General features: G+C 51.8%; 1 protein-coding gene across 5 annotated transcripts in view; it reads left to right on the top strand.

Moving 5' to 3' along the window:
- The window catches only part of Sntg2 (syntrophin, gamma 2), a 105,338-nt gene that overhangs the window by 52,988 nt on the left and 37,821 nt on the right, over nucleotides 1-14,529 (top strand). For all 5 annotated transcript variants that reach the window (XM_013504331.1, XM_005404340.1, XM_013504330.1 and 2 more), the window contains 4 exons: nucleotides 69-110; nucleotides 835-922; nucleotides 6,379-6,470; nucleotides 12,010-12,137. In XM_013504331.1, coding sequence (XP_013359785.1) covers nucleotides 69-110; nucleotides 835-922; nucleotides 6,379-6,470; nucleotides 12,010-12,137 — 350 coding nt within the window. The remainder of the gene's footprint in view (nucleotides 1-68; nucleotides 111-834; nucleotides 923-6,378; nucleotides 6,471-12,009; nucleotides 12,138-14,529) is intronic.

Raw genomic sequence — 14,529 nt, 5'->3', positions numbered from 1 at the left:
TGCATTTTATTTTAAACTTATTTTCATCAATTACTGTCCTCAACTTTCTTGCTTTGTTATCTGTTCAGGTCAATGGCATTCATGTAGAACATGCAACCCATGAAGAGGTGGTGAGTGTCTTGCATGTTACAGTTTCCCTTCTCTTTAGATATTCTTTTATCCTCCATATTTTTCACCATGCATCGACCCTCACTTGAGTATCCTCACAATCTTAGTGCTAGAGAAGGAAGCACACAGAAGGGCTGGAAAGTTGAGCTGCAGAGACCTGTGGGGAGTGCCTGCTGTGTGGCCCTTTGCAGACAGGGCTGCCCTGACTGACCGCGCACCTGTGGAAGGCACATTGGCCACCCCACTTCGCACTCCAGGGTGCTGAAGTGCAGGAGCATTTAACTCACCCACATCCCCGGGGAGTCACCCCAATGCCAAATGGAGAAGTGGCCAGTGTTCTCTCCGGGCCTTCCGATCCCACCCACTCTTGCTCACATGGGGGTTCACACCTGTGCAACACCCTGGCTCACACCGGCATGTGAGCATACACTGCGCTTACGGGGCTGTCACCCGGGAGGACCTGCGTTTGACAATCACACAGGGTGATGCGGTTCCAGGTTTCCCCCACGCCTCTGCCCAGCATCCTGTCAGGCTCTGCAGCGACAGAGACTGTGTGCTTTGGAGGGGTGTGGCCACTGTCTCTCAGCCCAGCCTGGTCCGCGGGGCTTTCAGGGTTCTGGGGTAACTCTGATCTGCTCCTGGGAAGCAGGCGAGGCCTGGAGGGATTTGTTTTTCTCATGCACCTGGTCCTCTGTGATGATAAAGTGCTGTTTATCCCGAGGGCAGGTGCATCTCCTGAGAAACGCTGGGGACGAAGTCACCATCACTGTGGAGTACCTCAGGGAGGCACCCTCGTTTCTGAAGCTCCCGCTAGGTAAGCAGAGGGGAGTGATCGGAGGGTGCCAGGTGTGAGTGGGCAGACACCACTTCCTGAGATGCTTTTAGAGGCTGCTAGTGCGATCCAGCAGCTCAGCATCTCTTCTGTCCCAGTGCCTGGCTGTGATGGTGCTTACTCAGACACATGCATGCACATGCACACTCGTGCATGCAGGTGGGGTTACACTCAAAATGCCCAGGCTGGCCCAAGATATTCAGTGCCAGTGATGAAAGTGACAGTGAAGTCAAGCTGAGGGGCATTGCTGTAACCAGTGCGGAGCTGTCATCCCCAGCGTCCTGGGTGGGGCCCGGCGTGACAGGCAAAGTCCCAGTCTGGGGACTGGTTGGTGGACACAGCCCTGGGGCCTCACTCAGCCCCGTGCTTTCCTGCTTTTGAGAATGTGGCCCAGTCAGTGCCCTTCCACGGGGGCAGCAATGTGGCCCTGTCCCCTGTGGGCGCTGTCCTGGGCCCTGGGTCCTGAAGATGCAGCACGTGGTGGGTGGTCAGCGACCCTGTCCTTCCTGCTCACTACCCCCTCTTCCATCAGAGCACTGCTCCTCCTCTCTCGTCTCAGCATCCGCTCTTGTTACCTCCTCTTTCCTCGCCTGCCGTTGCTCTCAGGGGCTTGACTGCAGGCTCTGACTGTGCTCCCAGCTCCATGCTGTATGCAGTGGTCATGAGACTCCAATCCTCCCTCACCACCGTCCTGTTTGTGTTGAGTGAGGCACCTTCAGGAGACCACGAGGGCTGAGTGCTGTCCTTCTCACGGCTGTGCACACACAGGGCTGAGATCACGGCCGCTTGTGAGAACCAGGCCTCAGCGTCAGAGCAAGGGGATACAAAGAGCAGGACAAGTTCCCTGTGGGCAAGGTGTGCAAAGAAAGACTACACAGCAAAGGGCAGGGTAGGAAGTGTCAGAGATGGTGCAGACTGCAGGGCACAGAGACCGAAGCATTCTGGAGTTTGTAGATGCTGAGAATCTGGGAGCAGTGAGGAGATGGCACAGAGCTGTTGCGATGTGCTCAGAGGCCACCAGGGAGCTGCACCTTGTGAGACTAACATGATTGGGACGTGGTTTCTTGTGTGTCCGATGGGCTGAGCAGGACACAGCAGGCAATGTGGGCTTCCGTATTCTGTGGGTGCAGTCAATCATGCAGGCCAGAGGAGGAAACCAAGGTGTTTTGGAGATTTGAGAGAGACAGACAGAGACAGAGACAGAGACAGAGACAGACTGACAGAGACAGAGAGACAGAGACAGACTGACAGAAACTGTAATAGCCTGAAAGAAAGGAGAGCAGATTAGGTGAGAACAAACAATCACTGAGGATAACTTCAGGCTCTCGCTGTCTGCGGGCCCTGAGACCAGCAGAGTCCATGGCCGAGCTCAGCCCACATAGGAGCTGCCTGGAGGTGGGGGTCCTGCAGCCAGGCAGGACAAGGATTCGAGGCCAAGGGGGATGTGGGGAGAAGCCGAAGCCATCATCTGTGGCCCTGGGGACAGGTTGGTGGTGAAGGAGCAGTGTCCGTTACTTTTCTGTCTCTGGAAGAATGCCAGAGAGGAACAGGCTGTGAGCTCGACTGTGTCCACTTCCTGGTGGAAACCCCAGAGAAGCTCATTCAAGGAGGATAGGTTCATTTCAGCTTGTGGTTCAGAGGTGGCTTTTTGGAACCACACCTTCAGCATAGGGACCTGGAATAGTGCTGAGCACGGCAGGAGTGGGATGCCCCTGGGACATGGCCAAATGGGCCAGGACAGTGGAAACTTCTCCTGTGGGGTGCTGGTCACATCCTGCCACTGCCTGGCTTGGAGGCTGCATTCACAGGAGGGTGTGGCGAGGCTCCCAGGCCCCTTCCTGAGTGTAGCCCTGTGGCAGGGCATGTAGAGCAGATTCCAACTCACATACGTGTCTGGTGTCTCCTGAAGCCCCACTTATGCCCCGAGCCCCAGTTGACCATGCCCATGTATGCCCCAGGTGTCTTTGTGTGGGGCAGAAGTGGGGACAGCAGACTGGGGGCACTCTCACAGGCTGCTCTACCTTCCCTTGTGGTCAGGGACTCCCTGGGGCGGAGGAAGATGGTGAGGTCTCCAGGGCCATTGGCCCTGGAACCCAGAGCCCAGGATTAAGATCACAACAGTGTCCCCACCTGGGGCCACCCTGTCACAGAGGCTCACCCCCTCTGAGTCAGCCAGGTCCTCCAGTCCTCAGGCAGGTGTGCAATGGCCTGAGTCCAGGGCAGTGAGGGTACCAGGGTGCCACTGTTGCCCAGGAGCGAGTGACCATGGAAGTCCTTGTGGTGTCCTCTGTGTGGAGCTGAACTCACCCTGGCTGTCTCTCCCTGACAGCTCAGCTGGCAGCAGTGCTGCAGTGTCCCGAGGCAGCCAGACCTGTAGGATGAGGTTGGCCAGCATGGCTGGAGAGCAGAACATGTGAGCTCTGCATGCCCGGAGTTCAGGGAATGATGCCCATTGCTCCATGAATTCAGGCAATTCCTCTTCTCCTTTTATGTGGTTCTTTGTGGTCTAAAAGTGTTAAAATCTTAGTATCCGTAAAAGTTTAAATAGCCTGGGAGGCTGAGGCAGGAGGATTGCATGAAGTTGGAAGCCAGCCTGAGCTACATAGTGAGTTCAAGGTCAGCCTGAACTACATTGGCCATTTCTGAAAACACACATACACACACACACACACACACACACACACACACACACACACACAGCAGCTGTAGTCTCACCAAAGATTGAGACAAAATGCACACCAGGAAGGCAGAATCACTTCTGCCTGACTGGACTCTGCACACTAGGTCACCTGTTTGCCTGACCCAGTGTCTGTCCAGAAACAGAATTGGCGACGGAGGGAAATCTCATGACAGATGCATGTGCACCATGTCCAGCTGCTGCATTTACAGAATTACATTAAAGGGAACGTGGAGAGCTGCTGAGATCCAGCCTAAGTCACCAGGTATTACTTACATGAATTCACATTCTTGGTCTTTTTGTAAAAACACAGTTCCCACATTGCATAGCATACAACCTACCACGTACAGTGATGTTTGCGTGGTACTTAGTGTTTCTCTGTGGGGCACAAATATCGCTGCTGCCCAGTTCCAGCACATATCCTTCACCCAAGGGGAAACCCTGTGCCTATCCACACTGTTTTTTTTTTTTTTTCCATTAGTAATTCCTGGGGTTTGAACCCAGGGCCTTTACAGGGAGCTGCATCCCTAGCCCTTGTTTTAATTTTTTATGGGACAGGATCTTACTAACTCACTAAATTGCCCAGGGTGGGCTTGAATTTGCAATCCTCCTGCCTCAGCCTCCCAGAGTTCTAAGATTATAGGTGTGTGCCACCACACCCAGTTTAAATTTTTAAATCATGGATTTTGTGGTGCTAGACCAAAGAAAGATTGTGTAACTGCTCAAATTTATCTTTTGAGGTATGGATTAAAAGTTACCTGTTCATCAGAAAGATATGATTCGAAGTCTAGAGCTTACATGTGACTGTAAACTTAAATCTATTCTCTTGTTCTCCATTCTTATTATGGTTTGTGTCTAGATGTAACCCAAAGCCTCATGCAGTCATAGGGGGGCTTTTTCAGAGGTGGTTAAAACTAGAGTGTGCGATGCTGGGATTAAGGGTGCGTGATTACTGTATGAGTCCACTGATTGGTTTAGCATCATCCTAGTCCCGGTAGCCTGGATACAATATAGGGGACAAGAAGAGGCTTGTCTTGCCCTTGCTCGCTTGCTTTTGCTGTCCTCTGACACGATGAACTGTTTTGCCCCTGAGGTCCCCCTATGCCACGCCACCCTGCCTTGGAGCCAGCTGATTACGGACTGGAACCTCTACAAACTGTGAGCCAAATAAACTTCTCCTCCTTTAACTTTGGTAAAATTTAACTCAGGTATTCTGTCTCAGCAACAAGAGAAAAGTAACTGAGACAGTTCCCTTCTTTAGTCACGTGTCTCCTTGAACTTCGAGTCCATCACCCCTGGGATTTTTCAAGAGCAGAGTGCAGGCTGTTAAAAATGTTGTGATCTCCTGCTCAAATTGGTAATAAACCAATCATGGACATAAACAGAAGGTGCTGACAAGAGCTGCGGATAGAGAGGAACTTCGACGCCAAAAGAGCTGAGATGGTGCTGTTTTCAAAACAATGCTCAGTACTGGAGGCCACGGAGAGCTGGGCTGAGCGTCCTGCCGGGCATAGAACGGGATGCATTAATAATAATAATGAAGGGGGAAAGAAGAGCTATCTGTTGAATCCCAGCGAGAACGGCTGACTAGTAGGTTAAGTCCTCCCCTACAGGTCCCCGCCCCTTTTCATACCTTCCATTTTGTCGGGACATGGTGAAGTGTCACAGAGATGTCAGTGCTCATAGACACCACACAGGTGGGAGATGGCACCACCAGGTGGCTGTGCTGTGCAGAGGAGGAGCGGAGGTGAGCGGGGGCTTCTGGGTCCTCTTGTCCCCAAACCCAGGTGGTGCCCATGTGATCTCACCTGTCGCAGCACTGCATGGTGTGGAGTCAGGTGCAGCCCCTCTCTGTTCCGCCTGCAGCCCCTTGGCACTGTCAGTTCATGGCCTGCTGGTGACAGGTCCCACACCTGCACTGTTCTTAGCACATCCGCCACTTTCCAAGCACTCCAGGGACCTTTGCTCAGGGCCATGTAAAGTCAACACTGTGACACCCTCTCAGTGATTTCTGTTTCTGTGGGGCCTCGTCCCTGTCACACCGTCTGTGGCCAGTTATTTGTGATTATGCCGCATGTGCACGAACATGAAGGCGCTGGACACTGAGTGACGTGGAGAGCTGCTTGGCTCATGTTTGGGCAGAGAATACTCCGGTGACAGTGACAGAGAGAACTTTACCTCAGAGCTACGGGAATGGCAGGAACCTTCTGTGTCCTGTGATACGTCACAATTGGCACGAAGCATCAGGGCTTTAACTTGATTCTGGCACAGCCGGGCAGCTCGGTCTCAGACTCTTGAGTTTGTGGGGAAATGATGCTCAGGGAGCACTGTGTTACCTGCACGGTGCAGGGTGTGCTCAGTGGGACCCTCTCACTGTTAGCCCTGGGGAAGCCCTGTGAGTCCCTCGGGGCATCATCTCCACCCACAGCGGAGTGACCCAGTGTTTCTCCGAGGCTGGGAATAATGTGTGGTGGAAGAGCCCTGCTGGGCGTCCTGACCATGGTGTGGCAGGACACGAGTGTGGGGCTCTGGGCAAGGGTTTTTTCCTTCCATGTGGTGTCCTTTGTGATGGGCAAAGCCTGGTCCCCTGTGAGTTATACAGCAGCTGGAAGACACCGGTGGGTAGCCCAGCCCATAGTCCATCAGCCCAGCATTGGGTCATGGGCGTCCCCTGTGCCTAAGAGTTCTGAGGTTGGTCACAGCAAAACCACAGTGACTCACACAAGAGCTGCTAACAAAACACCTCTTGTTTTTCCCGCAGGGTCCCCAGGGCCATCCAGCAGCCACAGCAGCAGGACGTCCTCGCCCTTGTTTGACAGCGGCCTGCATCTGAACGGACACTGCAGTCACACAGTAAGCATGTGCACTCACAGTGACACTCCCGGGGATGTCCCTGACCCTCAGGCCAGCCCTTGACGGTCCCGGGGAACTTGTTAGATGCTGTGCCATGACTATCACTTCCCAGCGAGTCCTTCCGTCCTAGGGTGCTCGCAGCTGGCAATGTCTTATGGCTCTGCACACAAGCATGATTCTTAATCCAAGGCAGAATTCAGGTCCCACTTCCAGTTCAGTGTAACCTTGCCGGCAGGAAATGCTGAGATGATTTTTAGAAAATTTCTATAAAGCTCCCAGGGTGATTGTCAGTGGAAGGAATCGTTACCCACAGAGCCCTAATGCATGAAAAAGATTTTAGCATCCTATCTCCAATTTGAAAAGTGCTTTATTGTTAATCCTAGTCAGTCAAACCATCAAGTGACCCCCTACCTGGCTGTAGGCAGAGCCCAGGGAAAAACATCTGTGCTTGTACGGTGTATTCTTAAAATAACTGTTTCATCTGAGCTGTTTAACAATAGAGTTCTTGATCCTTAGAAATTCCATTTAGCCTGTATGTGAGTTATACAGCAGGAAGTAAATATCCAAGATTTTGTAACTCTTGTCAATAATTAGTCTTTTTAAAATATAGCTTATTAGTGCTTATTAAACCTGGTTTGTTTAACCATGGGACAATTTTGGCTCACACGACAGGAAAGAGGATGCTGGAAACTCATTTTTTATCATTTCAAAGACCCTTAGGTGCATTTTTCCAAATAGCAAGCACTGGTAGATAACTAAAATCATTCTGCAGATGTGGAGTTATTTAAGCAGCTTTGAATTTCTGAAATATGTGGTTTTTAGAGACCCATAGTTTTTTAAGTCCTGTGGAAGTATTGACCCATAGTTTAGAAAATTCTGAGGGCTCTTAACTAAAGGTCAAACGATTGTGGTCCCTGGTTTGTTCCCAACAGCTGTTTTATCCCTGCTTTTTTGTCATGTGAAGACCATCTGGAAATATTTCTGCCTCTGTCTTTGAATATTGTTATCCTCAGTAAGTACTTATTTTGGTCATGTTCTGTTAAGAGGATGACCTCTCACTCCCAAAGCTGGATTCATCCCCTGTTAACAAAAGCCACCATGGCAGTGATCATAGCAGGTACTGGTACTGCTCCATGGCTCTAGAATTCTGGGTGACAGTGCATGGCATCTCAGGAGCAGGGTTGTGATTGGGTTCCTGGACTCAGGAGCAGGTCATCTGGAAGTGCCCTCCGATGCTGGGCCTCAGCACCAGGCCTGGAGCCCACTGCTGCTCTGACCCAATGTGTCCAGGCACACAGACACCAAGGCCAGATGGTACATGGGCTGTTGTTCTGTGCTAGCTTGGACATGGGACACAGTGGTTGGTTGGAAACCTGCAGAGTCAGGTCTGGCACTGACTGGGTGGCAGCTGAGGAGCAGCCAGTCTGCTCTTGGAAACCACAGTGCCCCTGCACACTGGCTGTCACTCGTGCAGTCTGGCTGTGGTGCAGGAATTAGTCTCCACCCCTCACTGTTCAGCTCTGCTGTAGTCTCCCTTGAGAGGTTCTGCTGAGGACAGAGCAAGAATCCAGTGTGGCACTCCATACTGACCATGACAGTGTGTTCCAGAAGAGTGCTCCAAGTCCCACCTGTTTGGGTGGGAATGCTGGCGAAGGAGCTGGAGTAGGCCTTTGAGGGAAGAGAGGGCTGTGGCTGTTACTAGTCAGGTTTTCCATTGCTGGGTCTCAATACCTGACACCCATATCATAAAGAAGAGATTTAGTTTGACTCATGGTTTCAGGGGATTTAGTCCATGGTTGCCTGGCTCCAAGGCAGGAACATTATGGTGGAGCAAAACTGCTTAGTTCATGGTGGCGAGGAAGCAGAGCAGGGAAACATCACAGAAGGAAAGTGGGCAGGGACTGGATATAGTTCCCAAGATCATAGCTCCATGAACCACCCAGACACAGCTGAAGGGGTTCCACCAGTCCCCAGGGTGCACTGAAATATTGTTTATTGGATATTGAATTCCACTGTGAAATCCTAACTGGTAGCTTTGAGTATTATTCTAATGTGAAAAGTGAGAGCATATTTTAGCTAATGTGTTTGCCTTGGTGACAAGTGCTATAGTGTACTCAGCAAAGCACACAGAAACATTAAGGGTGAGAAGACCTTCATTAGGAATGCAGTACTACAAATGCATTTACTGGGGTTAAAATGATAAGTAGAATCAGGCCTCAATCTGCAGTACATTGTGATGAATTCTTATCTTGGCTGCAGCAGCCTATGGAAATAAATGTATATTTCGGCAAAGCTAGTGTGAAATTTGTGGTGAGTGGTACAATTGCAGGTACTTCAGGGTGGTGCTCACGAGTGCCCTGAAACACAAGCTTCCTGGAGGTTGGACCCCAACAGCAAAGCATAAGGAAAGAGAATCAATCAGTGTTAAATGTTACAGCACTGCCCCTTGGCTACTGGGCTGTGAGCCATGCAATCAGTAATCCCAACACAGAGTGTTGGGGGGACAAGCAGCCACACCTCTGTCTTTGCTGCGGTCTTCAGGGGAACAGGGGGTGGGAGCAGCCCTGGCCTCAGTGTCCGGCCTCCATGTGTGCCAGTTTGGTGACAGGCTTTCTGAATAAATTCCTGGAATACGGATGCAAAGAGGACCGAAGTGCATAAGGATGAGAGAGGGTCTTACAAAGCGGCTGGAATGATAGCTACATCACTGCACATCTTTGTGCTGTGCCAGCAGGGTGGTGTTGTGTGACTTCCCTTTGCTTATCTTAGTAACGCTCCAAGCCAGTGGAACCCCCAAGAATGCTTGGGAGCATTGGTGTGTGGTGGATGACACAGGCTTCTGAGCTCACGGGGGTAAGGAGGAGCGAAGCTGCTGAAATGAGCAGGTCTCAGCGCTCTCATGCCCAGGAACACGCCATAACTCAGCATTAACAGACAAGCGCACACCAGTGGCCCCGCTGTGCCACTCCTCCGGGAGCCTGGTTTTGCTCAGAGGAACTCCTGCCTGTAAAGAGCTCCCTTTCAGCCAGTGCTAAGATCCAAAGCCTATGCTTGAGGAACACAGAGCTCATGGTTGGCAATTAGTTTCCTGTGGTTACTGTACTAAATCACCATAAACCTGAGGGGTTAAATCAACAGAAATGGCCTCCCATCATTTGGGATGAAGGTGAGGGCAGGGTCACTCCCTCCAAGGGAGTAGGACAGAGTCTTTCCTGCCTCCCTGGAATCTGGGGGCTGCAGATGTCCCCTGACCATGGCTGCGTCTCTCTCATCTCTGCCTCCATCCTCATGAACTGCCCCCTCTTTTCTCTGCAACTTTCCTGCCCCCTCTTATAAAAACAGAGGTACTGACAATTAGGTAGCATCCACACATTCTGGGACAAGCTCTTATCTCAAGAGCCTGAATGCAGTCACTCTACCAAGGCTTCTATCCCAGCAAGGGAGCATCTCTAGGCTCCGGGACCAGGGCCTGACTTCCTGACTGGGTGGCGATGTTTAGGGTGCCACAGGTGAACCCAACACTTTACCCTTGGGAATCCTCCCTGTGCCCCCTGATGGCAGTTCTTGCTGGACTCTTAGGGTGGGAAAGATTCTAAAAGATTTTAGTCCATGGATGCTGTATGACTTGTTTTCTTTTAAGAAGCACATTTCTAACAGTTATCATTCTTTTCAGCACATCCTTGTTTTCAACAATAAAAGCCATTTTCTACTTTCTAAATGATACTTATTAAAGCTCAGGAGCCATTTGAAAATATAGGGCAGGGGTCCTGTGGGGTCTTCTGGGGTGTGTGACGCTTTCTGATAGAAGTCGAGGTGGCAAATTCAATTTTGCTGTCACAGTTAGCACTTGGCAGGACACTCGGTGCCTGTGCCTTTTGGGCTTACACCTGGTTCTGGCCATCTTGTCCGTCACACAGGGCTCTATCTCACTTGGGAATGTGGAGGGGAGGCGGGTGCAGATGCTTCTGTCTGCTTCCACAACGTGGGCCCCGTGAGGGTGTGAGCTTGGTGTCCCTGAAGCCCATTCACGAAGGCTGTCATGGGGGAGCCCGCCTGGCCCTGCTCTGTCTGCACGATGGTCTCCAAGGTCAGTGTCTTTGCCCCAGTGTGACTCTCCAGTGAAATAAGCGCTCTGTTGGGGTCTACATCAAGGAGCCTCACAGACCATGTCCACAGCTCTGCTCAGAGACCGTGGGGGCCAGCCCAGCTCCCCGGGAATGAGACATCTCCCAAATCCCCAGAGCCTGTCCCAGCTCACAGATTACGTATGTCCCTCCATTGCATGAGCCACCTTCCATTCTTACCCAGAGGTTCCAGCCATGGGTGCAGGAGGGATCCCAACATTTCTGCATCGGAATCAGGCTCTGTAGGCCAGGTGCCTGGTGTAGAGGTGCCCGGGCAGACCCTGAGGGTGAGTTCATTTGAATACTGGGGAGCTCCTGCCTCTCATCACAATGTAGGACATTGATCTGAAGTGGCCTCAGCCGACACGTCCTTCTAGGCAAGTGGCTCCTGGAAAGGGAAGCTGTCCCTGCCCTGCAGAGGTTCTGAACTTACCAGGCCCTCAACTGAGGCTCCTTCTAACCCCTGAGTGTCTTGCCCTGTACATCTCTGCTCTGACCCAACACCCTCCTGCCTGCATGTCCGGCGGAGTGAGCTTAGGTGGCTTTGTACCACACAAGCTCAGCATCTAAAGGCTTATCATATTCTCAGGTGTATCCATTCTATGGTAAATGGCACCATTATTTCATACTTCAGTGTAAGGACGTCTATGTGTGAACTTTCACCCCCTTGGTTAACAAAGGTGCCCCCTAAGCTGCCTTTCCAGAGGCTCTGTCTTATACCGAGGGCCATGATCTTGATGATTTCAAAACCCAAAGGTTAAGTGGAAAGATCTGTGGTCTTAGCCTTACAACTATTTGGGGTGTCCATGCCCAGGGCCTGGGGAGTCATGTCTGTGTGTGGGATCCTTGCATGAGGGCCAGGGAGTCTACATCTGTTGTTCCTGGTGAGCCAGGTAGCTCGACCTCCTCTATAGGAGGCACTGCGGAAGGTCCTCTCGCCTTGAATCCCACTCCTGGGGCTGTCTGAGGAGCAGGTGGCTGTCCTGTCTGAGAGTTCCCTGTTCCAGGGGCTCGGGCAATTTCCCAGATGTCTTCCTTCACCCCAGTGCCCCTGAGGAGGGCGCCATCCTGTCCCCCTGACTTCCACATAGTGCTGCGCCTGCTTGATGGATAGCGGACTCCCTTCCAGGTCCCCATGGTGCACCATCCCCCTTCAAATGCTGTGTCTGTGTCGCTTCTGCTCCTCTTCCCTTCTCCCTTTTGTGCAGGTTAAACAGTGGAGGAAATCTTTTGATTTCAGGCACTCATTTGCCTCTGGGTCCTGGGGGAGCCGTCTCACATGTTTTCATTCGCATCACCCTGCGTTTTCTCTAAACCTGAGGGTGCAGATGTTTCAGGAGCCTCACTCCCACTCCTGCCTGTGCCCGGTGCTTCTGACAGCTCCGTGACCCCCCTCTCCCATTTATTTTGAACAGGCGCCATCTTTGCCGTCCTCACCCACAGCAGATGAACCAAAGTACGAGAAGCGCTGGTTGGACACCCTGTCCATTCCTCTGTCCATGGCTCGGATCTCCAGGTACAAAGCCGGCACGGGAAGCCTCAGGTGTGTGACCATCGTGGGAAGGGGGGCTGGTGAGGCTGTGTACGTTCGCCAGTGCCCCATGGTCCCTTGGCAGCTTTGAGGTTTGGCCTGATGTTCAGGTGCCCTCTGTCTGGCAGAGCGATGGTAGGGGAGAAGTCGAGGATCAGGGAGCAGGGACTGCAGTCAGGCTGGGGTTAATGGCCGGGGTAAAGCCTGGGCCTGTCAGCCCTGGTGGAGGATCAGCAGCAGGCGGGAGGCCAGTCAGGGCTGTGGCTGCCCGTTAGGGAACGAGACTGCTTCCTGGTCTGGAGCGGGGATCCCACCCAGTCTCTCTTGGTGGGCAGGGCAGGAGCGCTACCCCTGGGTATTGGGCTCATGGGCTTTCATCCTCTCCTACCTGACCCCAGGGCACCAGGGTACCTCTGCATGCTGGTGGCTGCAGAACTATTGCTCTTGTTGGGTTACAAGCAAGGGCCTCTGATCCTGCTGTCTTGCTGATGCCATCTGGGTCTTTCTTTTTTTAAGTAACTGGACCAGTGATGGCTGAGGTTCCTTTGTTAGCTGAAGGCTTAGTTTTGAAAGACTGGATGCACAGTTAGAAACAGCTCACTTGAGGTACTGATTTAAGGGCCAAAGCCTCCTCGGGCAAGGGCAGCTGGTTTTGTTCCCCATTGCCTCCAAATGCTGCCATCGCCTCTGCCCATGGCTGGGTGGAGCTTGGCTTCCTGTGATCCTCAGGTAAAATGGGAACTGTGTGATACAAACCCAGACCATTGAGGAAGAGGCAGAGGTTGTGCGGAAGGCTAGAGTCTGGGTTAAAAGTTTATTTGTTTTCTGTTGTGAAGCACATTCGTGCAAAGTAGTGGCTACTAAGACAAGGGGCTCTGTCTCTCAGTGTGGGATCAAAAGTCACCTGGCCAGGCCAGTGTCCTGCTCAAGGTCTTAGGAGGCTGAGGTCATGCTGCCAGCTGGGCTGGTCCCATCCCAAAGGGTCATCTGGGTGGTAGAGTTCAGGTCCTCCATGTATGGGACTCACAACCACAGCCCACCCGTGTCGCCTACCTTAGATGTCCCCGGTCCTCTCCACCTCCTGGGAGAGCTTTGAATCTCTGGCTCTTTCAATCTGACCTCTACATCCAGATGTAACAGGCTCTTGAGATAAGGTCAGACAATCTCAGTCATTGCCCTAATCACAGTGACCAAATCCTCCCCAGAACCACCTCATACAGAGAGTGGGTCCATGTGGTGGGGAATCACAGAGGATGCCTTGAATCCTGCAGACCACAGAGATCGGCCAGGTCTCCCCTTGGGTGAATCCATCCACACTCAAGCCCTCCACCAGAATCTGGTCTTTTCGGAGACTCCACATTCCCCTGGAAAGCTCCGCGCAGGCCTCTAGGCTCTGGATTGAAGCAGGGTCTCCTGCAACCAGTGTGTGTGTGTTTTATAAGATAAAGGAAGAGGGGCATCCTTAAGAGCACGAGCAATTGTGGGCCTACAGAGTATCCTCCATCCTCCATAGCAATGAGGATGCTTAGAAGATGCCTGAGAAAGATCCTGGGACTGGGAGGTGGGAGCAAGGACAGCCTGGGCTCAGAGGGTGGGATTCTCCTCCAGCTCTGCCTGCTCATCCTGTGACGGGCAACCTGGCCTTGTATCTGTGCTTCTGAGATGGCGAAGCAGCTGTGAGGGTCCCTGAGCCAGAGGCAGGGTTTCAGTAACTCAGTCCAGACAAGAAGTAAAAATTCAGATTTGAGTGATTAACCCTCAAAGAACAGCAGCTAAAGGGTGCAAGAGCGCATGGCACACCTAATTGCTCTGCCTGACTCAATCCTGTCACACAAGGCACCTGTTTTTATTTTCCCACTCAGACCAACCCTTTTCACACCTCTCATCTTACACTGGCCTGGGAGAGGTTGCGTAGTCATTGGTTTTGTCTTTTTCTGCAACAGGGAGGGAGGGAAAGAGGAAGGCAAGGGAGAGTAAAGGAGCAAAACCATCGTTTTAGGCTCATTTAAATCCCACACTTGTCATGGTTTTGAAAACAGCAGTGCAATTAAATTTTATCACTTACAATGAAATTCCATATTGTTTTGGTGGAACTCACCTTCTTATAGAAGAAAACGTCTACAGAGGGCCAGATGGGCTTTGTCACAGTCACGACAATGCAGACATATTGCAGATCAGCACATTTTACAAAGTGATACTACGAGTCAAAATTACCCTGCTAAATGCTCTGATTTGTTTTGCAAAAGATAGCATCGTGTTTAAACATTAATGCCATTTCAAAAAAGATCCTCCTCTTAGTGTATCTGCAGATGTCAGGGCCTCTTTGTGCATAGTGCTAGCAGAGCCCCTGAGCAGGTGGGCAGCTTCCTGGGCACTGTGCATCCCAGGAGAAGGAGGGACCGGA

Source organism: Chinchilla lanigera, unplaced genomic scaffold (assembly GCF_000276665.1).
Source record: "Chinchilla lanigera isolate Chin_1 unplaced genomic scaffold, ChiLan1.0 scaffold00086, whole genome shotgun sequence".
NCBI classification, from domain to species: domain Eukaryota; kingdom Metazoa; phylum Chordata; class Mammalia; order Rodentia; family Chinchillidae; genus Chinchilla; species Chinchilla lanigera.
This window is presented reverse-complemented; position numbering and strand designations above follow the sequence as displayed.